The sequence below is a fragment of the Lichenostomus cassidix genome, chromosome 4 (genome assembly GCF_008360975.1).
Source record: "Lichenostomus cassidix isolate B80296 chromosome 4, HeHo_3.0, whole genome shotgun sequence".
NCBI classification, from domain to species: domain Eukaryota; kingdom Metazoa; phylum Chordata; class Aves; order Passeriformes; family Meliphagidae; genus Lichenostomus; species Lichenostomus cassidix.
The window spans coordinates 58,668,786-58,692,497 of NC_139484.1; the positions used below are offsets into that span (position 1 = coordinate 58,668,786).

Sequence of the window (23,712 nt, forward strand, 5' to 3'; positions counted from 1 at the left end):
TACCAAACTCCCAGCTCAGCTGGAGACAGGCGTCGGGCTTTCCTAATTAATGGCCTTGCCCATTGTTCTGGGGAGGACTCCTGATATGCTCTCTGGGGTATCTTATCTTGGGCATTGTTTCATTTCCTGTTTGTTTTCTGCTAACTATATCTGTTCCTTTAACTCCATATGGTTCTGTAGAATAGCACTAAAGCCTCAGTGTGAAAGCTCCTGTCTGGATAGGATGCTTGAAAGATCCAAGCAAATCACAATCTCCAAATATTCTGCACTGTTCATGGTTTTGTGTTAAGCTAATGCCTTCCCTGCATTCCTGTCAGTGCTCTGCAAGCAATAAATTCACCCATGTCCTCTGCTATGAGTTAAGTTTGGCAGCTGTCACCCCTTAACATCTTTTTGTTTTCTCTCCCCTCCTTCTGTCATTAACTGAAAAATAGGGGGTCTGGTGTTTGGCTTGTAAGGTCTTCTCTGCTTGAAGCTGGTGCACCCCAATAAAATCTCCAACTCGTGAAGTGATGGTGACATCATAACGTTTTTCTTCTGATATTCCAGAAATTAGAATCACAGGATCATAGAATGGTTTAGATTGGAAGGGAGTGTAAAGATTATATAGATCCAGCCCCCTGGCCATGGGCAGGGACACCTTCCACTATCCCAGGTTGCTCCAAGTCCTGTCCAACCTGGCCTTGGACACTTCCAGGGATCCAGGGGCAGCCACAGCTTCTCTGGACAGCCTGTGCCACAGGACAGCTTCTCTGGACAGCCTGTGCCTCTCCACCCTCACAGGGAGGAATTCCTTCCTAATATTCTATCTAATCCTGCCCTCTGTCAATGTGCAGCCATCCCCCTTGTCCTGTCCCTCCATCCCTTGTCCCAAGTCCCTGTCCAGCTCTCCTGAAGCCCCTTTAGGCACTGGAAGGGGCTCTGAGATCTGGAATCTTCTCTCTCGAAGCTGAACACCCCCGGGCTGTCTGTGCCAGATTATTGCTCCTCTGACAGTCTTCAGAAGTTGCCTCAGTGAGACAAGTAATCAGTAAAACAGATTATCTTCAGGACATTGTGTGTGCTCCCTTTCCAAGGCTAAAACTGATTCCAAGGTGACTGATTACATTTAAATGGAGTTCCTTAAAACAATGGGACAGTTTTTTCCTGAAAGAAGGGAGTCTCCTCTTGTTTGTAACTAAAATCCCACCTAGATACTAGGACTTTGGCATACAATATTTGTATGTTGAATCCCATTGAATTCTAGGTGACACTGGTGTGCCTGCTTTCACAGGGCTGGAAATGTGAATATAACAGAGGGACACATATTAATGAGAGGTCAGAAACAGCAGGAGAATGAGGATTGAAAGATTTATTGAAGGATGAGCTTCTCCATTTCCCAACACAGTCAAGGAATCCCAGAATGGTTTGGGTTGGAAGGGACCTTAAATCCCATCCAGTCCCACCTTCTGCCATGGACAGGGACACCTTCCACTATCCCAGTTTGCTCCAAGCCCCATCCAGCCTGGCCTTGGCCACTTCCAGGGATGGTGAGTCCCAAACATCTCTGGGCAAGTCCAAGGAGTGCAGTGATGCAGTGTGTGAATTTAAAGGCCTTGAATTTGTCAGTTCTGCAGTCTTACACGAAATATCAGGTACTCTGGAACACATGGGAGCTACCCAGAGTTACTGAGCAAACAAGGAGTTTATTAAGATGTGGGATTCAGTAGCTGGATGCAGACATGGCATCTGGTTAGCCCTTTAAAGCTGAAGCATAAGATGAAAAAGTAGCATAAATAGAAGAACCTGAGGTTTGTTCCAATTTCTTCTAAATTCAGGTGACTCTTGGGTAGTTTGGTTTCCGGTTCAAGTCCTGAGACTCAGATGTTCAGGCTGTGTTATTACATTATCAATGTCCTGATCTCTCCTTGAGCAGTGGTCACAAATCCTAATTTGTTGGCAGCCATTCCACTGTATCCTAATGTAACAAATCCTGATTTGTTGGCAACCATTCCACTGTATCCTAATATAACTTGGTAAGAAAATTTGCCATTAGAGGAATTTTCTGGCAGTCAAGAGTGGTGACCTCTGTGAAATGTGGACACCAAGGATGCTGCTTTATGTGTAGTTTTACTTGTTTGAGAAAACTGGGTTTATTACAGTAGAATTCGGAATTATGACTCTGACTGTCATCCAGACAGGCAAAAATACTTTCTCTGTGGCCTCATTCCTTTCATTTTGTCTTTATCTTCTATCTCTTCATGCTCCAGATTTTCAGTTGTTTTCATTTAATTTTCCCAAGGACCAGGAAAGGTTTCCTTAGAAGCTCTTTGTGCCCCATATGTTTTGTCAGAACAGCTTTTCACAATTTGTCAGAAGTCTGCAGTGGCTCTCTGGTGACTCAGGGATTGCACTGGAACACTGATAAGATAATGTTTAATCATGTATTCTAAAGCAGGAGATTTGGGTCACGGGATTAGTTTGTTAGGAAGCTTCAATCAAGAACATATTAATTAGAATGCATCCTGCATCCAGCCAGATGTTTGAATTACTAGACAAAACGGAATTTTGGATGCAGAGCACTGGAGAAAACAAGACATTTCAATTTTTGAAGCAGTACCTGTGGATTTAGTTTGAAAGTGGGATGTCAGCATGTGGCAGTGATCTTGCAAAAACTCCTTTTTCTCTACCCTTTTCTCCCAATGTGTTCAGCTGGGGAGTTGAGTTCATACTCCTGCTTTAAAGTTTAATAAAGTGGGGAAGAAAACAAACTTTTCAGTTGTGCAGTGTTAGGACTCACAACACTTCCTGTGTTTTCCTTTTGCAGGGATAGACAGTCGATACAATGAAGGCTGCAGGGAGCTGGCAAATTATCTGCTCTTTGGTTTGTACAACCAGAACAACAACGACTTTGAAAGGACAGGCTTTCCTGAGGAAGTTCTGGATGGTGAGTAACTGCTCATCATTTTTACCTGCTCTGGATGGAAGATGAGCAAAAAAAGGGGCATAGATTTTAAAAAAATCATTAAATCTCAAGTTGTCTACGTACACCTTTTGTCTTAAAGACATTGCTGGGAGAACTAATTTTTAAACAGAAAAAGATAAATTCCCTATGTTTTATGCTCCCCAAGTTAGCTCAAATTGTGGTAAACTTAAACAATTACAGTCCATTAGTTCACTCATGGTATAAATGTACAAAATACTAATGATTGTGTGATCACACCTCTGCAGTTCTGAAGTACTTGAGCTCTTTTTTACTTCAGCACATTAACTCACCTTTGCCATATTTGGACAGTGGCCAATCACTATGATCGTATCTTATTATTCCCTAATTTGCATGAAACTTTGGGATATCAACCCTGTAGACTGTGGTGGTGTTAGTTTTTAGTGGAACAACTTTCTGATGTAATGTCAGGCAAGAACAACTGGGGTTTAGAGTTCTGGAAGTGCTCTGGGAGGACTCATCCTGACCCTCTTGGCTGCACAAAGAACAGGCTGATGCAAGTTCCCTGCAAGACTTGGGAATAACCCCACAGTTGTCTGGAACAGAAACAAGTGCTCTTGTGCTTGGAACTGCATGTGGCTGCCAACTGTTTCTTCTTGTTGTTTAAAAGAAATTAGGAATTGCAGTGCATGCAGATAGTTGAAGGATTTTCTTTTTAATGAGGTGCGTGATAGAAAAAAATGTTTTCTGTTCAGTTTCTTTTGTGTGTGGAGTCCTGATGCTGGAATATTTGTTCTGCTTGTTGCAGATATAATCATATTAATAAAACCTGACAGTGTTCATTTGTACTGCAACCCTGTGAATTATAATCATCTTTTGCCCTATGTGGCACACTGGAGGAACTTGCATTTCCACTGTCTGACTGAAAATGAGGTAAGTGAAAAATGAATGCAGACAGGGATTGCTAATGAACTTGTTAATGAACTGATCCTTAAAGTGAAACTTTTTTTAAAACATTTTTTCCAGAAGCCTTTTTTCTCTTCCCTCCTCAGCAGGGGAGTGATCTGTGTGTATATCTGGGTATTATTCATTTGCTAACGTGTGCAAGAAGAATATGTTGTCAATACTTTTATTTGTTGGAGTGTGAAGACAAATTGCTCCTCTGTCCCACTAATTGCTATTGTTTTGATATTAGTCAGTGATCTTTTAATGAGGAAAAAAAGTGGGTTGTGAGAAAAGCAAAATCTGAATCAAGTATCATAGTCAACATCAAGATTTCCAACAACAGCCTTGTTTGCTGCCAAAGCAGTGTTTGAATGCATTGGTTGCCAATAGTTTTAGAATATTCAAAAAGATGGGCTTAGTAAGTCATTAAAAATCAAGAAACTTAATTATTTATTTTCAGTTTACTTAATAAATCTTTCAAGAACTATTGACCTCACTTTCACTACATCCTGTGACTGATGTGAGTTTCATCTTGAATTTAAAAGTCAAAGTGTCCTAGAAAAACTCTGTTTATTGTTGTGAGGTATTTTTAGAGGAGTAAAAAATGAAAATACTGTTTGTCTGGGTGTAGAATAAGGACCTTTTCATTCCAGTAGAGATTGGAAATGTTTCTTCCTACATTGATTTCTGTGTAGTTCCTTTTGTAAGTTAGAATTGTTCTGAATTCTGCGGAGTGTGGGCTTGGAGCCTGTGATGTTGGTGGGTGAAGCCAGTGGATGAATGAATGGGAAAATCAGGGAGAGAAACCTTTTGTTCCCTTGAGTTTCCAGCTTGAAAATTATGTGGCTATAATAGATTGATTGTGTTTTCATGGGGCTGGTTGATAGCTTAGATCACGGAATTAGGAAATAACTCAGGTTATAAGGGACCTCTAGAGATCATCTTGTCCAACCTCCTGCTTAAGTGGTGAGATCAGATCAGGTTACTCAAGGTCTTTTTGCAGCTGGGTGTTGAAAGCCTCCAAGGATGATGACTGCACAACTTCTGCTCCATTTCCCCACTGTCCTCTTACTGAAAAAGCGTTTCCTTTTGTCAAACCTAAACCTTGATTATTTTAAATCATGCCCTTTGTCATAACCACTGCGGAGAACTTGGCTTCACCATCTCAGTAACATTTTGGTGAGTTTGAAGTCCAGATACTGAGCAAACCTGGATGTCTCCTTCTGGGAGAAGTGCTCCATCCCACTGACTGGGGTGACCTTGCACTGATCTTGCTCCAGTTTATAAATATCTGTCTTGTCCATGGCTCCCAAAGCTTGTTGTGGATACATCTCCATGAGTGGTACAGAAAGGGATAATTCTTGTTAGGATACAACAGCTGAGCTCCAGGTTAAAACATGCCACAGCAAAACCTAAATCCTGGCTTCACAAGGCTTTTCTCTTGCCAAAATCCCTGCTGAAAGGGCAAATCTGATGCTGGGAAAGCACGTGCACTTTGGAATCAGGACCAGAGTAGTTCTTACCACACAGTTGCCAGTGGAACTGCAATCTCAGCTATTGAATTTTAAGCTTCATCTGCTTATGGGCTTTGATATGATTTATCGTGGTAAGTAGGAACCTTAATCTTGCAGTGTTGGCATGAAATAATGATGTAACTGGCAAGGTGAACCATGTGCCTTGTTCTTTGGGGAAACGAAGGGAAAGGTTTGGTTTTCAAAGCTGAAAATAGAGTTTTAGTTCATTGCTGTTTGATGTGAATGAGCTGAGAGCACTTCCAGTCACATTCCCAAAGTATAGGAATTGCCAGTTTCCTAGATTACTGCAGAAAGACAAACAAAACATTGCTGTGTCAGGCTTTAAGTGCATCCTGTTTACAGGAGAATTCTCTGCAGTGGCTTTTAAGTACTTTTTTTCATTATAGAAGTAACTTCATAAAAATGAAACCAAAAAAGTTCAAGAATTTTAGAAATAAATAAAGCAGTGCTGTACCTGGCTCTGGCAAAACATGGAATTTCTCCTTCCTTTTTTCCTTCCTACTTACTTGAACTAGACCACAGGAATTTAAGTGAATATCTTAATTATTGGAAAAAAAACCCCAACAAAACAAACCTGTGTTTTTAAGAAATGCCCTTGATCAAAGTGGCCAAATAGGATAAAACACTGAAATTTGATGCAGTAAATTTTGGGGATTCACAGCCTAACTGGCTGTATTTATTCCTGCAACAGCAGATTGTCAGCAAGCCTTTAGCACCCTGCCAAAACCCAAATTCTTATTCCAATGGCTTTTTTAAGTCCTGAGAAACTGGCAGTTGTTTGGGGCTTGGCTTTGAACTGCAACTTTGATCTGGTTTCCTGGGATTGAAGGAGGAGCACACCATGGAGGAGCTGGGGCTGCATCTTAAATTCAGGCTTGGCTTAAAAGAACTTGTTCTCAAAATAAGTGCATTGGGTGTACCCAAAAGTTCATAATCATGTAATTTGCCTTGATAAGAAGTTCAGAGTGCTGCACATGAAAATAAAATTAAATGAAGTAGGCAAAACACCACTGCCTTCTGATCTTGCTCCAGAGAACAAGTGGCTCTTGAAGAAGTCAGCCGGGCTAGACCTGGTGGTTCCAGACTTGCTGCTGAACTGTGCCTTTTCAGATCAAAGTCAGTGTGTTTTCAGGTTTAGAGGTGATTTTAGTGGGATTTGTCTCTTCAGTCTGGTTTTGACGCTTTTCTGAGTTAGGATATTTGCACTTCAGGCTGCTGAAGTTTGCAGTTCAGACAGTGTTGCATGAGGGTTTCTCTTCTTCTTGCCTCCTCCTTTTTTTCCATTTCACCTCTCCCTCAGACAGAAACTGATTCTCCTTGCTTAATCTGTGACCTGAGGCTTATTCTGTCATTGATTTTCCTTGCTGAGTGTTGTTTAGCTGGTAATTCAGTATTTTATTTTAATTTTTTCCCCTCAGTGGCACATCCGTTGGTATCCTCAAAATAACTTTCATCTTTCAAATCTAGATATTGAAAGACTTCACTGAAAGTTGAAAATAAAGTGTATAATTATTCCTTCATCTATCATTATTGAAAACCTTGCGCTGAAGGTTTTCTTCCTCTGAAGTTTGATTTTTTTTCAATTTCTGTTGGCTTGAGTACATGATGGAATTTCCAGAGTACAGAAAGTAATGAGGTTCTTGAGCTTCTGGAGGCTGTAGGTGATAACTCAGTGGTTTACACACTGCATCTTCTCTTTCCTACCAATCAGATTAGGCCATGCCTAATGCAATTTGCTTTTAAATGACTTCTTTCAGTATGAAGATGAAGAAGCTGCAGAGGAATTCAAGATTTCCAGCTTTGTGGACATGGTCAGGGATTGCAGCCGCATTGGAATTCCCTACAGTTGCCAAGGTAGGGTGCTTTATGCTCAGAGTGTATTTTGCACCCTGCAACTTCAGGGAATGAAGATTTCCTTGCCTTTGGTAAGAAATAAGGATTAGTGTGTCAATAGTTTCCTTTTAGCTGTTTTTTTTTTTTCTTAAGAGTTGGATTTCTTTCTGAGAACTGGAAGCCCTCAGAGTTCATGTGGGGAGTGAATTCCCCCAGTGTGAGGCAGAGAAATGATTTGCATTCAGAGAAGTGTCTCGAGCTGCTACAGGAGTTTTCTGTTCCCATGGAAGCTCCAGATAAATCCTTCTTTATGTAAGGGAAAAATAAACATTTCTTTATGCAAGTTTCCTTTTTTAGTACTGAAAAAAACAGCCCTGCACAGCTTCCTGTTGGGATCTGGAGCCAGCCTTGAGCCTCAGCAATGTAATCTTGCATTCTTTTTTTATTCCTAATTCTTTATTGCTTCCCTTAGGGAAGGCTGATATGCTCTGACTGCCTGGAAAGTCATGAATTGCTCATGGGGGAAGGACAGGAGTTCAGTGTTAGGAAGGATGTGAAGGATGTTAGGAAGTTGTGTAGCTTCAGGCTGATAATGACACTGCAGATTCTTTGCAGCCACACCAGGGTGAAGTGCCAGGATGAAGAATTTTCCTCTCCCCCAACTTAAAATTTTGATTAAACAGGGGTGATGGAAGAAATTTTTGATTGTGAAGGTAGCGATGCCCTGGAATAGGTTGCCCAGAGAAGCTGTGGCTGCTTCTGGATCCCTGGAAGTGTCCAAGGCCAGGATGGACAGAGCTTGGAGCAGCCTGGGATAGTGGAAGGTGTCCCTGCCCAGGGCAGGCGTGGAATGAGAAAATCCTCAAGGTCTCTTCAACCCAAACCATTCTGTGAATCTGTGATGTTGACAGTATTTTGCTTAAGGCCAAGTATCTGAGGCACTGCAGTAAGCAGAGCTCCCTGTTTATTATCTTGAATTTTAATTGTTAATTGTCTGGGAATGAAGTTTGCAAGGAGATGTGTAAAATCCTGAGAAAAAGGGACAAAATTCAGGGTGATGTGCCATCTGCACAAAAAATATTTCTCACCTAGATATTTCAACTTGCACGAGGATAGGATAAATGAGACCCTCTGTGAATCTCAAGGCTTCAAAGAGACCTGAATTGCCAGGATTTGTGAGGGAATGTCCCTGTGTGTGCTTTGCAGGTCACCTGCAGATATTTGACATGTTCATCGTGGAGAAGTGGCCGATCGTCCAAGCCTTCGCGCTGGAGGGGATCGGGGGCGACGGCTTCTTCACCATGAAATATGAAGTGAGTGCTTCCCTTTCTCATTTCCTCGCTGAAGCAGAAGTTAGTCATGCAGCTATTTGGTTTGGAAAGTACTTTTGGAGATGATGTAGTGCTGACTCACTGCTCAAGTGAGCTGCTAAATTTTTCTGGGCCTTGTGAAGCTGAGTTTGGACTGTGACAGGATGGAGACCCCACGGTGTTGCTGAGATTCTGTTCTGAGCTAAACAGCACTTTAAACCAGGATTATTTGGCCTTTCTTCCCAGGCATCTTTGATCTAAGACTCCTGTCTCCTCTGTCTCCTCTGTCTCCTCTGTCTCCTCTGTCTCCTCTGTCTCCTCTCTCTCCTCTCTCTCCTCTCTCTCCTCTCTCTCCTCTCTCTCCTGTCTCCTCTCTCCTCTTTCCTTTCCTTTCTCCTTTCCTTCTTCAAGAGCAGAGCAGAAGGAGCTGGTTAGTGACAAACACCTTGAGATGAGCACAGAAAATAAGAAGTGATTGTATTTCTTGGGTCACTGGTTTTGACTGAAGAGATGCATTTCCTTCTCTTGCTGACATTGTGTATTCGTGGGTCATCATATCCTGCTGAATAGGGCAACAGTCAGGATTTGTATTTAATGGAAATATATTAAATTTAATATATTTAACAATGATTTAATTCCTGTATTTAATAATGATTTGCTCTTCCACTCTGAGCAACTTCTGTCATTGATTTGCCCATTTATTAATTATACTCCTAACAGCATCTTCAGATGACAGCTTTGCATTTTTGTACTTGTTTAAAGCTTCTTTTACTTCATTTCCTTGAACTTCTGCCACAGCAATACAGATGTCCTATTTTTCTTATCACTCCTCCTTTTTTACAGGCACAATGCGCTTTTGTCTGACTTCTGATAGCTGAAAAACCCCGAAAGAATTAGTAGTGCCATTGTTAAAGTCTCATCATATCTAGAATTGTATATGCTTGCTCAGGAATCTATTCTTTGAGTTGTTGTGCCTTTCTGAGCACTGTTTTCTTTGCACTGATTACTTTTTTTCAGGCTTTTTTTCATTCCATCACTGGTATTATAACACCTTGTGGTGTGAATCTGCCCAAATCATTAAACACAGATGAGCATCTTTGGGGAGGACAATCAACAGCTCTTCTTGATGTCTGAAATGAATCAGTGAAAATTTGACTGGCAATTCAGGAGTTGTTTGGGTCTTTAATTGCCCTTTAATTAACCCAGTTCATTTCACAAATCCCTGGAGGCTCTGAAAAAATGTTCAGACCCTGTGGCACAGACAGAACCTCTCCTGTGCCATCGAGGAAGCTGATATTGTTGTCTCCAAACACTCCTGAATACTTAAAAAGGAGCAGGGAAAATTCTTGGGCTCCTTTTTTAAGAGCAGTCATGTTGGCTCTGGCAGTCCAGCCAGCTCCAGTTCTTGCTTGCTTCCTCCTTAAAGTCATGAGGGGATTTCAAGTGGGAAGTGACATTCTTATCTTTTTACGTGGGTGTTTGTGTGGTTCCATGTCAGGCAGCTGCTGTGTGTCACTGATGGGGGAGGAAACCAGGCTGGCAGGAAGTGCATTTGGGAAATGATCTGTAAATTAATATTTCTGCCATTATCAAAAGGGAGTGTTTTGGTGCATTTTTAGCTTGTTCTTTCCCTCTGAGGTTTTCCCTCTGCTGTGTGTTCTCTTAGATTTGAGTATAATCGAAGGATGATAATTTAGGATTTTTCCCAGTCTCCTAAAGGCAGTTGCTCTCTTGCTGCAGAGTTGCTCAAGATGCTGTAATTCAGAAAATTTACTGTACTTATAAGAATGGAATGCAAGTGAGGTCTGGAAATCATTATTAACACAGCTAATTATCTGAGTACCTGGAATAACTGGAAAGTTTAAGAAAATTCCAGCCAATGTTGCATTTTGAATTGAGCAGGTGATGGGGAGCCCTGTAAATGCAGAAATCATTCAGATACAACTGTCCCTCAGGAATATATTTTAAAATATTATTCTCATATGCATCATCCTGCTACTTGGAAGAAGGTATTGCAAAGTTAAACTGTCTTAGCCTAAACTTACATTAACTTGGAGCAAGAATTGGTTGGTGCTCAGGATGAGTAATCCTGGAATCTGCTTTTTGGCTGTCCTAACTCAGAAAACTCATCTTGCCCTTTTGCCTGCCTCAGCTCATGCTGTTCTTTGCTATTAAATTGAAAAACTTTATGAAATGATTCGTGTGAAGGATGCAAAGAAAACTTTGCACAGAGTTCAAAACCCTCACTTGAGGAGATGAGTCTCTGCACTTGTATCTCATCAGGTCTTTTGTAACAGGGTGAAAATACTTGTGAAATCAGAGTTAAAAAGCACTGTTAGGAAGGGCAGTGTGCTCCAAGGCTGTCTCAGTGCAGCTTCAACCTGAATCTGTGGCTTCTTCCTGGTGTTTCTCACAGAAATGTGTTTAAAATCTTTTTCAGTTAATGGATGTCAGTGTCGACTTGTGGAAGACCTACAGTAAAATGGATCCTGTGTCCTTGGAGGATTTGCTCTTTGAGGTAATGCTGGTGAAATGTTCTGCATCAGCTCCTGCTTGGTGTGACTGCAGAGTGATAATGTTGTGATTTGGTTTGGTTTTAATGGTGTTTTTGGACTTAATCTACAGGCTTTGCCTGCTGCCTCCTTCCATTGCTGAAATCTACCAGAACTGCAAAACACTAAAATAACTTGTCTTGGATTCCTTGAATTTCTTACTTTGCCTGAAATTCTCCTAAAATCCTTTCTTCATGTAATTAAACTATGTACAAAGTACATGAAGTTGCTGTGTTTTGTGTGTGTTAATCCTCATTTTGCAGCGAGGAGGGGGAAAAAATCCCCTTTAACACACAACCATTCTTCCAGGGGAAAAAAAAATCCACTTTAACACACAACTAATCTTCCAGGAGAAGAAAAAAGCACTTTTCAGATGCTTTGTAGCCACTTTAAGTGGGTAACAGTGACACTCAGTGGCTGCCCTGATGCTTTGGGAAATGCAAACAGTGGGAAGTGATTCCTCACATTAATTCCATGCTCTGAGCTCAGTGCTAGAGGAGAAAACATTGTATGAGTATTGGTATTTATAATTTAATAATATGTATCTTTTATAAGTATAATAATTAAGTTTTTATCTGTTTTTAGCATGACAGCCATTTAATATGTAGCGAGTTCAGCAGTGATTATCCTTTATTAATAAAATATTAGTAGTTCACACCAATTTGGTTGTTCAGTCAACTGCTGTAATGAAGATTAAAATGTCATAGAGTTTTTACAAGGCTCTCAGTTTAAGTAATCACTCTCTGATATTTCTCTTCCTCCTTCCTTTGTGGAAGTGAGATTAATGTTTGGGATTTTTCCTACACCTGTTAAATCTACTCTGAGCAGACCTATTCATCGTAATTTGAAAGTTGTTGTTAAATTGACTTAAAGTTTCTGAAAAAAATAGACTTAAACCACACACCCTCAAAAAGACACCCTGAAGCCCAGCAGAATGTCCTTATACTTCAAAATATATTTATTTTCTTTAACTTGTTGTTTCATTGGGCAATATATTCCAGTGAAATGCCACCTTCGACTTCCTTTTTCTGCTCTAACACTTGCCTTGGGAAGTAATGTCAAATATTTTCCTTCTAGGACTTAATGATTTTTGAACACCAGTGGACCAACTTTTTTGCTAATTTTGACACTGAAATTCCCTTCATTCTGGAGCTCTCAGAATCTCAGGCGGGGGAGGTAGGCCTGCTTCAGCAATCCTTGAAAATCCTGCTCTCATCCATGCAGAAGAAATAATCATTTAGCATTGTTTTGGCTTTCTTTTTTTTTTTTTTTAAATCTCACCTTTCACGTTTGAGGAGTAGCAATGTATGGTTTGGTGTTTTTTTAAGTCACCACCCACCTTAAAAATCTGTGGTATGATGGCTTAGGGATTGCTGGGGTAATTCAGTCGAGTGTTTGCTCACTGATAATTCAATTGAGGTGATTTATATCTGCACAAGAGATATTTGTAGGTAGATTAACTGTCATTAGGATGGAATCTGCTGTGTGCATGGCTTAACAAGTTGAATTTGCACATATCAAGCCTCAGAACTAACCGAGGGGGTAGCACAGGGCATGGGAGAAAATAGCACAGGATTTCTGGGGGTGGCTGCTGCTTTTGAAGCATTTTGTTGCTTTTTTTGAGCAACCTGGTCTAGGAAAAGGTGTCCCTGCCCATGCCGGGGGGTTGGAACTGGATGGGCTTTAAGGTCCCTCCCAACCCAAACCATTCTGTGATTCTGTGATACAAGAATTTGTGTGTATTTATGGAAGTTTATTCATTTGTGGAAGTATTTTTTGAGGGTTCAGGAGTTTTCTCTGAGAAGGATAATTCAGTTTTTTTCTTAATGTTAGGGTATTTCCCACTTCTGTTTGTGTACTTCTTAATAATTTTTTTAAAAATTTTTATTTCTTCACAGCCCTTCAGAAGTTATTTCAGCCATGGCATGATCTCAAGCCATATAACAGATAACAGGTAATTATTACTCACTATTCCCTGTGGTGTCACTACTACCTCAGTGTTTTATTTCTATATTCCTGATGCCATAATGCTTAAAATTCCTTTTGGGAGCAGCTGGGTGTATCACATCTCATACTGAAAAAAACAAACAAACAAACAAAAAAAAACATGCAAAAGCACTTCCTGGAAGGATAATCCGAATTTTCACAGGATTGAGTGCTGTAGTTCTTAGATGTACCATGTAATTTTGTGCATTCCTAATATGACCAGTTCCTATTCCATCCCTGGAAGTTTCCAAGGCCAGGTTGGACAGAGCTTGGAGCAACCTGGTATAGTGGAAATTGTCTCTGCCCATGGCAGGGGCTTGGAATGAGATGATCTTTAAGGTCTCTCCAACCCAAACCATCCTGTGATTCTATGACAGAGTTTTAGCTAAAAATTGTTACTTAGCTGAAGGTTGTGTTGCAAAATCCACATTGTGCTGTTTTGAGCTAAATCAAGGTTTGTTTAGCTCCTTGAATCTCTCTGCACATTCTTCTGTATTTGGAAAAAACTAGAGGAGTTCAATGCCCTTTATTGCTGGCAGCATCCTCTGTTGTTTGCATTGCAAGAATGAAAAGAAAATCCTTGACCTCTCCAGCTGAGTCTTGGGCTCAAAGCCAGAACTGAACTCAAAATAGTTTTGTTTGTTTCCAACACAATCATTTCAGGCTTTTTCAAGATGGTGAATTTGAAACTAATCAGCTTTTCAAGGCAGTTAAAGATAAAAGGATCTTCTAACAGGTTTTGGGAACAACCTTGAGATGTTATTGTATTTGAAAGAAATTATCTTTTTAATGCAAGTAGGCTTTTTTCTTGGAACTTGGTCTTTTCCATGGGAAGCTTTGTGCAGCTCTAGTAATTTTTTTTTGATCCTGCTTTTGTAGTGAGAAATTCAGCAGTTGGTCCACCACACTTGAAAGCTTTGATTTCATCTGTTGTTTGTAAACTTCCTGTAAATATTTTGGTGGTGATTCCTTCTTTTCCTCCTCAGCCCCAGCCGGCAGCCCTTTGTCCTGTTTGGCAGCCACTCCACGAAGGAAAACTTGAACTCTGGGAACTTTAATTTTCCGTCTGAAGGACATCTGGTTCGAAACACTGGCCTTGGTGGAAGCACTGCCAAGCATATGGTAAGGCTTTGGAGAAGTTATCTGAGATTTTGAAGTATTGTATATTCTTTTTTTTTCTGGCTTATTTTTTGTGCTTATCTTCCATGAGTTAAATACTTAATTCTTCTTAACGTAAAGCACCTCAGCAATCCATCAGTTTAAGGAACAAATTTGCTTTTTCTTGCTCTTTCAACATTAAACCACACTGGATTCTTAATCAGGGGACTTCTGAATGAGTTAAAATATTTTATTATCTATAAAAAGACAACTTCTTAAACACTCGTGGTGCTGTAAGTGGGTGGGGGAGAGGGAAATGCTGTTTGTGAGGATGTGTGTCCTGGCCACAAAGTGAAAATCCTCTGTGATACACTGAACTGGGACACACAGATTTTATTGTAACCACATTTGTTTAGCCATTTCTTTAAAAAGAAATGAAAAGACGCTTTTTTTCTGATAATACCTTTATGAATAGACCTGGAGATACCGACGTGCATCCAAACTCCAGTGAGTGCTTCAACTCCTGTTGACGAAACTCTGAAAAATCTTTCAGTGTTCCAGCAATGTTCTGATGAAGTTGTAAAGATTAACTTTAAATTTTCCATTTCCAAGTAAAAACTTAGTTGTTAAACATGTGATGAGCTCCGTGGCTCAAGGATATTTCTCTTCCCCTTCGTGCCTGGGCAAGCGACCCCAGGGAGTTGGGATCCTCTGGCTGGAGGGCCTGGGTGGCTCCAGAAGGCAACTGGCAGCGAAGGAGGAGAGAGGTAGAGTGTGGAGAGAGCTCCCTGCTGCCTCCAGGGGCTCTGGGAGTGGCAGTGGTGTGAGCCCTGAGCAGGTGAATGTGGCTGAGCAGGAGTGAGAGCATGAGTGAGGCCATGACTTCATGAGCTTGTCAACATTCCATGTGTAGCTGCCTCAGGGATGGATGGACGTGAGGATTCTGGGCACAAATCACTTGTTGAGAGCCTGAGAAAGGAGTGGTTTTGCATCCTGGTGAAATCTCATCCTCCATTTGCTGCTCTAACGCTATTTCTGTGCAAACACTTTCAATTCTGTCTTTCCTTCCCCTTGTTAACAATAAGATGCCATTTGATACCTTTCAAAATGCAAGTACTGTGTTATTCTGATGTACTTGCCCCCTCTGTTGTCCTCAGATTCTGATGCTGTTCTTAAAAAGGTGGTTTATTTACAGGTACAGGTGATACTGTTTTAATAGGGTGTCATGAAAATAGTAAATAAGACCAAGTGCCAGCATAGTTATGGGAACCTGACACACTTTCATCTTCATGAAAAGAGCAGTTGACATAGGAAATTGAAAACACAAGTCAGAGCTCATCTTCTTTCCAAAGTCTTTCGACCATTCAGGTCAAGTCAAAAGTGAAATAGACCTTTGAAAACGTAAGTTGCTTTTTCACAATCCAGTTCCGTCTGTGTTGTAAACCTCTGTAGTCTGTCAGTGCTTAGAAGACTTAAGGGGAGTGTAGTTAATTGTTAATTATTGCACCAATTCATTTTACTGATGTGTGTTTGTATCTCATTAATACTGACTGCTAGGTAGTGCAGTGTGTGTCTCCAAAGGGACCTCTGGCTTGTTCAAGGACCTATTTTTTTGGAGCCACTCACGTTCCTTTCCTGGGTGAGTAATTAAATGTATCAAGGCAGTTATGACCTCTGATTCCATGAAAATTTGTAGCAATTGAAAGCTTTGCTTCCTTTTTGAGCATCAGGCCATGGAGTGGTAGATTCTGTAGCCAATGCTGAAATCACAGCAGATTCTGTGGATAAAATCTGTCAGATCTGAGTGTTACACATAAAATCTGTCAGATCTGAGTGTGCAGGCCTTTTCCAAGTACTGAACAAATATTTAAGTCCATGTTCCATATGGGTTTAGAGAAAAACAGTCTCCAAAAACATAATAATTCAAACTGGTAGTTGTCAAGCAACTGAGGATTTTAAAAAAGGATGTGGAGAATTCTTTAATTTCTGTTTTTTATCCTCTGGTTTGGGCCCAGTATGAGTTGCAATAGCTGTATTCCCAAATAAAAACAAGCCATGTGAAACTTTTAGAAAACCATTTTCTTACCTATTTTAAATGGCTGGAAGAGTCCATAGATAAAATCAGTCCTTAGGGTTATCTTAAAACCACAGTGAGCTCAGAAAAGCTGAAGAGAAGATGGTTGGAAGATTGGAATTAGAGCCTTGTTTGCCCTAGGAACATAAAATACTGGATAAATTTCATGTAAGATGTGCAGCAGAAATACTCTCAAAATGCTAAAACCAAACCTTTTTTGTTTTAATGCAGGAAATGACAATGGGATGCACAAGCAAGCTGACCAAGTGTAAGCTGCCAACTTTTTATATTATTCCTTAACTCTCCTCTCTCTCTCTTTACCTCGTGGCAGTAGGTGAAACCTGCTTTTAGTGGCTGTTGGCATTTGCAGAGACATTTTAAATTCAGAATAACGTGCATGTGAGAGGATTTCAAAGGCAAAGTGCTCGTGGAGGGCTTGGGGTGCATTGGGAATTGGTAGTGTGACAGCAGCAAAGTAGGAAAGGAAATATGAGTAAATTTTGCTCAAATTGTAGTAAAAAATTATATTAACGGTTACTTGAATGTAAAAGGTAATTCATAGAATCTAAGAGAGGAAAGTATCTCACACTGAATAGGAGCATCTTCCACTGATAGAAGGAAAAGTAATTTTTAGATCAATTTCATTAACAATGTGTAAGATTGATGATACTTAGTGAAAATGCCAACAGGGAACACTCAAACTTGTGAAGAAATTCACTGTGTTAAAACGAAATAGAAGTTAAATTTTTAGTTGGGAAGCTTCAAAGCTTCTGCACATTTTAACCTCCTGAAAATCAGGCTTTGTTTATCCATGTTGATGTCCACTTCCTCTGCATGTTGTAGATCCCTGTCCAGCTTGGAGAACACAGTAGATAATCTGCTTTGGTCCTTCTCTCTCTCTTGATCAGCCACACCTTTCCTTAGAGATTTTGTCCTCCTTGGTAGTTGGGATCATTTTAGGAGCCTGTTTTTGCTTCTGCAAAGCTGCCTGACCTGTTAGCAAGATATTAAAGATATTAAAGACATGTCAATACTGTTGACTCTTGGTAATTGTGCGGCGTAAAAATGGAGTTACTGCACTGAGCAGCAGATTCTTCCTTTTTTTTAGTAAACTGAACTCCAGCAGGTATTTTTTTCTTGCATATATGTTCTGTTCAAACATTTTTTGTCCTCCTCCTGAAATCCTTTGTACTAAATACATTTTTAATTAAGATGAGTAGAGGAGCTCTAAACATAGCAGGGGTCAGTTGATAAAGGCAGTAATTAAAAAAAAAAGTTTTCTTGGAAGCATCCCTGTATTGGATCAAATAATCTAATTTCAACATCCGCAGCATAAATTGGCTTTTCTGGCAAACCTGATCTCATGATTTTCAACTTGTTTGCAGTTGAGTCCTGTAACTGGTTCTTATAGTTGTCAATATTTTGTAAAAAGTGAAATAGAAAAGTATTTTATAAGCACTATTCAGTCCAAATTTGGCTGTGTTGATTGGCTGGAGTGCATAAACTGACTCTGTGAGTTGAAGGATAAACTGGGGTAAATTTTGTGTATTTGTTTTTGCTTCAAAAGCAACAACAGAAATCCTGTGCTGTTTTATGTTTTGCACTGCTAGTGTTCAAATGGGAAGAAGAGGAAGGTAAAGGACAACCCACTGAGGTGTTTTCCTACAAATACACATGTGAATTTGAGGGGAAATAGGAATGGTTACAAAGTCTGGAAGAATTATAATATAAAGGAATTATATTCCTTTACTGGGTGCAATGAAAACATATTAACTGCTCATGAGAACACTTGAAATTACATTCAAGAAACCTAAAAGAGTAGTGAGAAGGTTGAATTTTAAAATCACTTGCTGCTGTTGGCTATGATCAAAGGCAAACATTGGTGCATTTTGAGGTTTCTCCATGTTTGGGAGCTTCAGATTCTTTTTTCCCCATACTTCAGGAATGCTTTGAATATGGCTTAAATGCTGTATCCTTTTCTTTCCTCCCTTCCCTCCCTCAATATTGGCAGAGGGGTAATGAGAGGATTTAAAATTTAGGGAAGCAGTCATTTTGTTGACCTGCTCATCTTTTTGTTGTACTTTAGCAGGAAGACAGAGGCTGATGTTTCTTGCTGGGGCACATGTGGGTTTTCCTTCCCCAGTGGTTCTGGAGCTACAAATGTGTCAATGGCTGAAAGTCACTCCTGGCTTCACCTGACTTGGGTTTATTTCTGTTCAATTTTTTCAGTCTCCTTTTAAGAAGGGAATTGAATTAAGCTGTGATGGAGAGTCCATGGAATTGTGGAATGGTTTGGGTTGGAAGAGACCTTAAAGCTCATCCAGTTTATCCCAGATTGCTTCCAACCCTTTCCCAGATTGCTCCAAACCCTGTTCAGCCTAACCTTGGACACTTCCAGGGATCCAGGGGCAGCCACAGCTTCTCTGGGGAAATCCATTCCAGGGCCTCCCCACCCTCCCAGGGAGGAATTCCTTCCCAATATTCCACCTAATCCTGCCCTCTGTCCATGTGCAGCCATTCCCCCTTGTCCTGGCACTCCAGGCTCTGCATTTAGGATGTGATTCTTAAACCCAACAGCAGCAAAAGTCGACAGTAAAGCATAAATTTTGATTCTTGACTAGCAAAAGCACCCGGATACATTTGTGTCAAGAGGTATTTCCCCAAAATACTCTGTAACTTGAGCAATTCCCTCGCTCTCATTTAATTTTCCTAAACCAAAAGCTGAATTATAAATCTACTTCTCCCCTTATTTTCACCAAGAACCCCTTCCTTATTAAGGGAGTTGTGCAATGAGAGGAAAAAACTGCTCCTTTAAATGGAGGAGGAAGAAAACTCTACCTGTCTAGTAAATGTTGTGTTTGTATTTCTCTTCAGTACGCTGTTGTCGCAAATATATTCTGCTGTTGTAGAGGCTGTGCTTGCTGGCATTGAGTGCTATGCTAAAACTTCCACTGAATCCAAGGTAAATGAAAGCACCCATTCTCTCTCTGTAATTGTTGATTTGGATTGCTTGCACGACGAGATTTACATGCAAACCAAAATGAAAACCAAAAGAATTCGGTAGTATTTTGGTCGATGATGAAATGACGTAAAACAATGTCATGCCGTGGCCTTCAACCAGTCTCTGATTTCTTTTTAAGAAAAAAAAAAAAAAGAAAAAAAAGAGAGATTTCAGAGTGTGTCTAATTTTACCCATGTCCAGCTGGTTTTCTATCTTTTCCTGAATTTTCCTGACCTCGTAGTAAGGAAAATGAGATCTGTGAAAGAGCCAATTTTAGCCTGGTGCATCAGTGTGTTACTGTTTAGTGTCTCTTGTTGATCTTTTGGGTGCTCCTGTAGCTGCTGGGATTTGGAAGGATGGGAAAGGATGTTTTATTCTTTATTTCCCTTTTTTCAGGCAAAGGAGGTGGCAGAGCAGGTGCTCCTGTCTGTGTTAGACACCCTTGGCTTAGCACAGCTGAAATCTGCTTTACGGTGTGTATTTCCATAGTCACTGATTGCTCATTGTCTCAGTGGATTGGCTTCTTTGGGGGAGAAAAAACATCAATTATAAACTGAAAAACAATAATTTTAAACTGAACTTGCCTGACCGCCAAATTTAAGACTTCACGATCCATTCAGGCTTTAAAAATATTCACAATTATTTCTTTTTTCTGCTTTCTTAATCACTTACTTGGCTTTAATCTCTTCCTGCTTATTTTTCACATGTAGAAGTATAAACCACACATTTCACCTGTACAATTTCTGTTCTGCAGCTCCAAAATTGCTTTTCAAATTCAGGCTGTGAACAACCATGGCAGGTTTGTATCACTGTCGTGCACTTCTTATTATTAATTAGTGCTTTTCATGCAGTAATTTATTTTTCTTCTCTTGGAACTCCTGCAAAAACACTGTGTTTGATTATTTCATACAAGATGTGCTAAATGCTTTTGTGTATGAGATAATTCAGTGATTTCAGGTCTGTAATTCTGTGGAATCTTAAAAACATTAAAAGAAATAAAAAGCAATTGGGCAGATCAATTTTATTAACTGATAATGAGTAGAAGCAGCATGAGCTCATTAAGAGTTTCCTTTTAAAAATATGCTTTTAACTTAGTTAATATCACAAACTTGAGCTGATTCAATCTGTCTAATTGACTGAAATGACCTGCACAAATAAGAGTTTATGTTAAAATAAAACAGCTTTTTTTGGCTGCTGGGGAGTCACAGAAAATGATCTAACTTTTAAATGTTCAATTATCATTGTTGTTCTAGAATTACTCCGTTAGATAACGAAGATAGCCTGAGTTTGATCAAAACGGTAAGTAAGGAATAATAATAATATTTAATTAGAAAATAGAGCTCAGTTAACTTTTTCTGGGGCATGCTGAGATTTTTGTGGGAATACAAGTGTAGGGGGAGAGATGAGAGAGGTTTCAGCTGCTGAAACAGGTTTAATAAGAAATCAGAAGTCAGAATAAAATACACAGATGTATGATCTCAGACTTTGACCATGATAAAAAATTAGTGGTTTAGAATGTTTGAAACCTACAGATTCTGCTGTTTCAATTGAAATAGTTAAAATTCTGCTTTCTCTTCCCTCCCCTCCGACTGCTGGATTCCTGCAGGCATCTATGATGGTGTTTGACATTCCAGATCTGCTCACAGGAAGAGGATGCTTGGGATCTGTTGTGTTTTCAGAGTCCTTTCTGACATCCCAGATACAAGTCAAAGAAAAAGGTGAGTGTTTTCAGTTTTAACACCACTGTTACTCTGTTGAGAAAGCCAAAGGAATTCCAATTGATGTAATTGCTGTTGCCATGATGGGTTTGGAACACTTTTTGTGAAGAGAAGAGCAAAGCAAGAAGCCATAGAAAGACCAGAATAAATCAGGATTTCTTTGGAACTCTGCAGCAGCTCTGTGTGTGACAGAGCACAAGAGGACTGGAGGTTAATCTGCTCTGAAAGCTTCATTTGAACACTCAGAAATCCTTAAAATAATAAGATTTTCATATTTACTAAACAGATTTCAAGTCTTAAAAGTAACTTATTGGACATTCTGAAGTATTAGTTTAGTGGCCATGGTGGTATTAAGTCAAAGGTTGGATTTAGTGACTTTGGAGGTGTTTTCCAACCTTAAAATTCCCTGATTTTCTGCTTTGTTTCCCGTGGCTTCCCTGCAGATGGCAGCACCAATCCAGACTCCAAGCACATCATCCTGACTGCAGCTATCCCCAGATTTGCTTCCTGGCTGGTGAGTGAGTGAATGAGTGCACACAGCTTACCTCCACACACATCCCCAAAGGAAAACTTGGTATGGAAGTGTGGATATCTGGGGGAAAATAAGGAATTTGAGCATTGAAACAGAATGTTGTAATATTAACATATCCTGATTTTTAAAATATGGACAATAACTGAAAAGCTAAGTAGAAAAAGCTGATGGTTCCATTCATAGCACAAGTTCTAAATAGTTTCATTTTCACCTCGCCAGTTTTTTAGCTGTTTGGAGGTCTGGGTGCTTTTGAAGTGCACAGTGTGACTTTGGAAAATTCTGTTTATTGTGGGGCACTTTAGATCACCCCAAAAGAAAGCCAGGTCTGGTTGTAGATCTCTAATGTACTGCAGAGTGTTAAAGGTAGAATTCCAAAGAGTTTACAAAGCTGGACATTGCCCATGCTTGAACAGTAGTAAAAAATAAGATTGGATGGGATACACTGCTTTCTATCTATATAATCCTATTTTACTCTATAAAACCATTTGATGGGGAGAATGGGGTGCAAGGAACTATTTTGGTCCCATGGTAACACAATATTAAGAGCACAAAACTGTATTTGAAGCCCTCTGGCCTCAGGCATTTCTCTGTCTGTGGTAGCTGAGATTCTTGTTTGCCTCAAAACTTCTTTAATACTTTTTATTTAAGATTAGACTTGCTTCATTTATATAAATCACAATACAGATGCAAACTATTTCTGGCTACAGGTTGAAGACAGTGATGTGAAACTGTCTGAGAAGGCACAGCAAGTGTTGAAGGTAAAATGAAATGTTTTTGTTAAACTAAAGAAGTTACACTTTGATGAATTGGTATTTGGAAAACTTGAGTTCCTACCAAACTGCCTTTTATTATGTGTGTCACTTCTCTTCTTACTTGCCTGTCCTACCCTGCCTTTTGCAAACTTTGACATGCAGAATAATATATTGTTATTTGAATAATATATTGTGTGTAAAACTTTGAGGGTTTCTTCATTTCAAAGAATCACAAAACCCAAGAGCAAAAAGAGTTCTAATGAAACTATAATTTCATGGAAGTCTCACTAAATGTTACTCATGGAGCTCATGTGTTTCCAAAAACCCCCAAAACTCGATGCCATTCTACATGCAACTTTCTTTTAACTTAATTAGCATGCTAATGTCTAAAGGAAAACACTCTAAGCACTTGGAAAAAAAAAGGAGTTTGGAATCTGGGAACATCTTAAATCACATGAGTTTCACATTTGTGGTGTAATTTGTGGTTCCCAGGAATGTTCATTATAAATAGATTTATTTTCATGTAATATACTTTTAGCTCAGTGGATTGACAAACTAAAAACAAAAAGCTCAGCCTTGTGGTTGTGACAATAACTTGTAACTTCATAGCTGCTGGCAAAACCAAAATGGGGGGAAGGCTTTTAAAAATTATCCTCTTGCCTTGCTGTCTTTCCCTGGTCCTTGTGTATCCATGCTGGATAAAACCCCTTTAAACTTCTGACAGATGCTGTTTAAAAATAAAATATTTTCTCTTGAAGCAAAAGCAGGAGAAAATGGTTTTGCCTGGATTAGTCCTTGATCCAGTCTGTGATGTTGCTGTTTGTTTTTTCCTGTTTAGGAGGACAAATCTTTCCTGGGCACTTTACTCACTGGAGGTGATGGAGTTTATATTTGTTCCAGCAATCCACAGGCCTTCCCTGTAGAAGGTGAGATGTAGTTGGGTATTTTTTTTTTTTGCTTGTTTGTTCTTCTTTTGGTCTGTTTTGTTTTAATTTTTAAACATAAGAGAGGGACAGGTTCTGGGATTCCCACTCTGGTGAGCCCAACTGTTATCACCTTTAGCTTTCTCTCCATTTGCCTTACAGATCTCTCCTGTTAAATTCCATCTCTTGTTCTTTTATCCCCAACTCTGCCTGAAACTCCTGATCCTGGAAGGAGAATTCCTGGGAGATGTTTCCCTCCCTCCTTCCCTCCTGCCTTGGACCAGCTGATACTTCTTAAGGCATAATATTTTTATATTCCAATATACAGAGAAGGTGTTGCCGTCACAGTGCTGATGTGCAGCAGAAGTTGATGAAGATCTGACATTAGAGGAGAATCTTCAGCTTTATTGTCTTTGCCCTGTAGTGTGGAGGATAAATAATGATGTGCAAGGCAATTAAACAGCAACCCTCACATCAGGGAAGCTGCTTTTGCTCTAATTGATCAGATTTCAAAGAAAAGAGGTTAATGC

General features: G+C 39.8%; 1 protein-coding gene across 2 annotated transcripts in view; it reads left to right on the top strand.

The window, feature by feature from the left end:
• DNAAF9 (dynein axonemal assembly factor 9) overlaps positions 1-23,712 on the top strand; it is a 65,874-nt gene that overhangs the window by 12,368 nt on the left and 29,794 nt on the right. For both annotated transcript variants that reach the window (XR_014851859.1, XM_085059459.1), the window contains exons 3-20: positions 2,807-2,926; positions 3,732-3,856; positions 7,161-7,257; positions 8,443-8,549; positions 10,987-11,064; positions 12,176-12,274; positions 12,997-13,052; positions 14,071-14,206; positions 15,740-15,821; positions 16,488-16,524; positions 19,131-19,218; positions 19,654-19,730; positions 20,012-20,056; positions 20,511-20,556; positions 20,864-20,975; positions 21,419-21,489; positions 22,215-22,265; positions 23,098-23,185. Coding sequence is in view for 1 of the 2 variants with exons in the window: in XM_085059459.1 (XP_084915585.1) it covers positions 2,807-2,926; positions 3,732-3,856; positions 7,161-7,257; positions 8,443-8,549; positions 10,987-11,064; positions 12,176-12,274; positions 12,997-13,052; positions 14,071-14,206; positions 15,740-15,821; positions 16,488-16,524; positions 19,131-19,218; positions 19,654-19,730; positions 20,012-20,056; positions 20,511-20,556; positions 20,864-20,975; positions 21,419-21,489; positions 22,215-22,265; positions 23,098-23,185 (1,515 nt within the window). In the remaining variant the exon portion in view is untranslated. The remainder of the gene's footprint in view (positions 1-2,806; positions 2,927-3,731; positions 3,857-7,160; positions 7,258-8,442; positions 8,550-10,986; positions 11,065-12,175; positions 12,275-12,996; positions 13,053-14,070; positions 14,207-15,739; positions 15,822-16,487; positions 16,525-19,130; positions 19,219-19,653; positions 19,731-20,011; positions 20,057-20,510; positions 20,557-20,863; positions 20,976-21,418; positions 21,490-22,214; positions 22,266-23,097; positions 23,186-23,712) is intronic.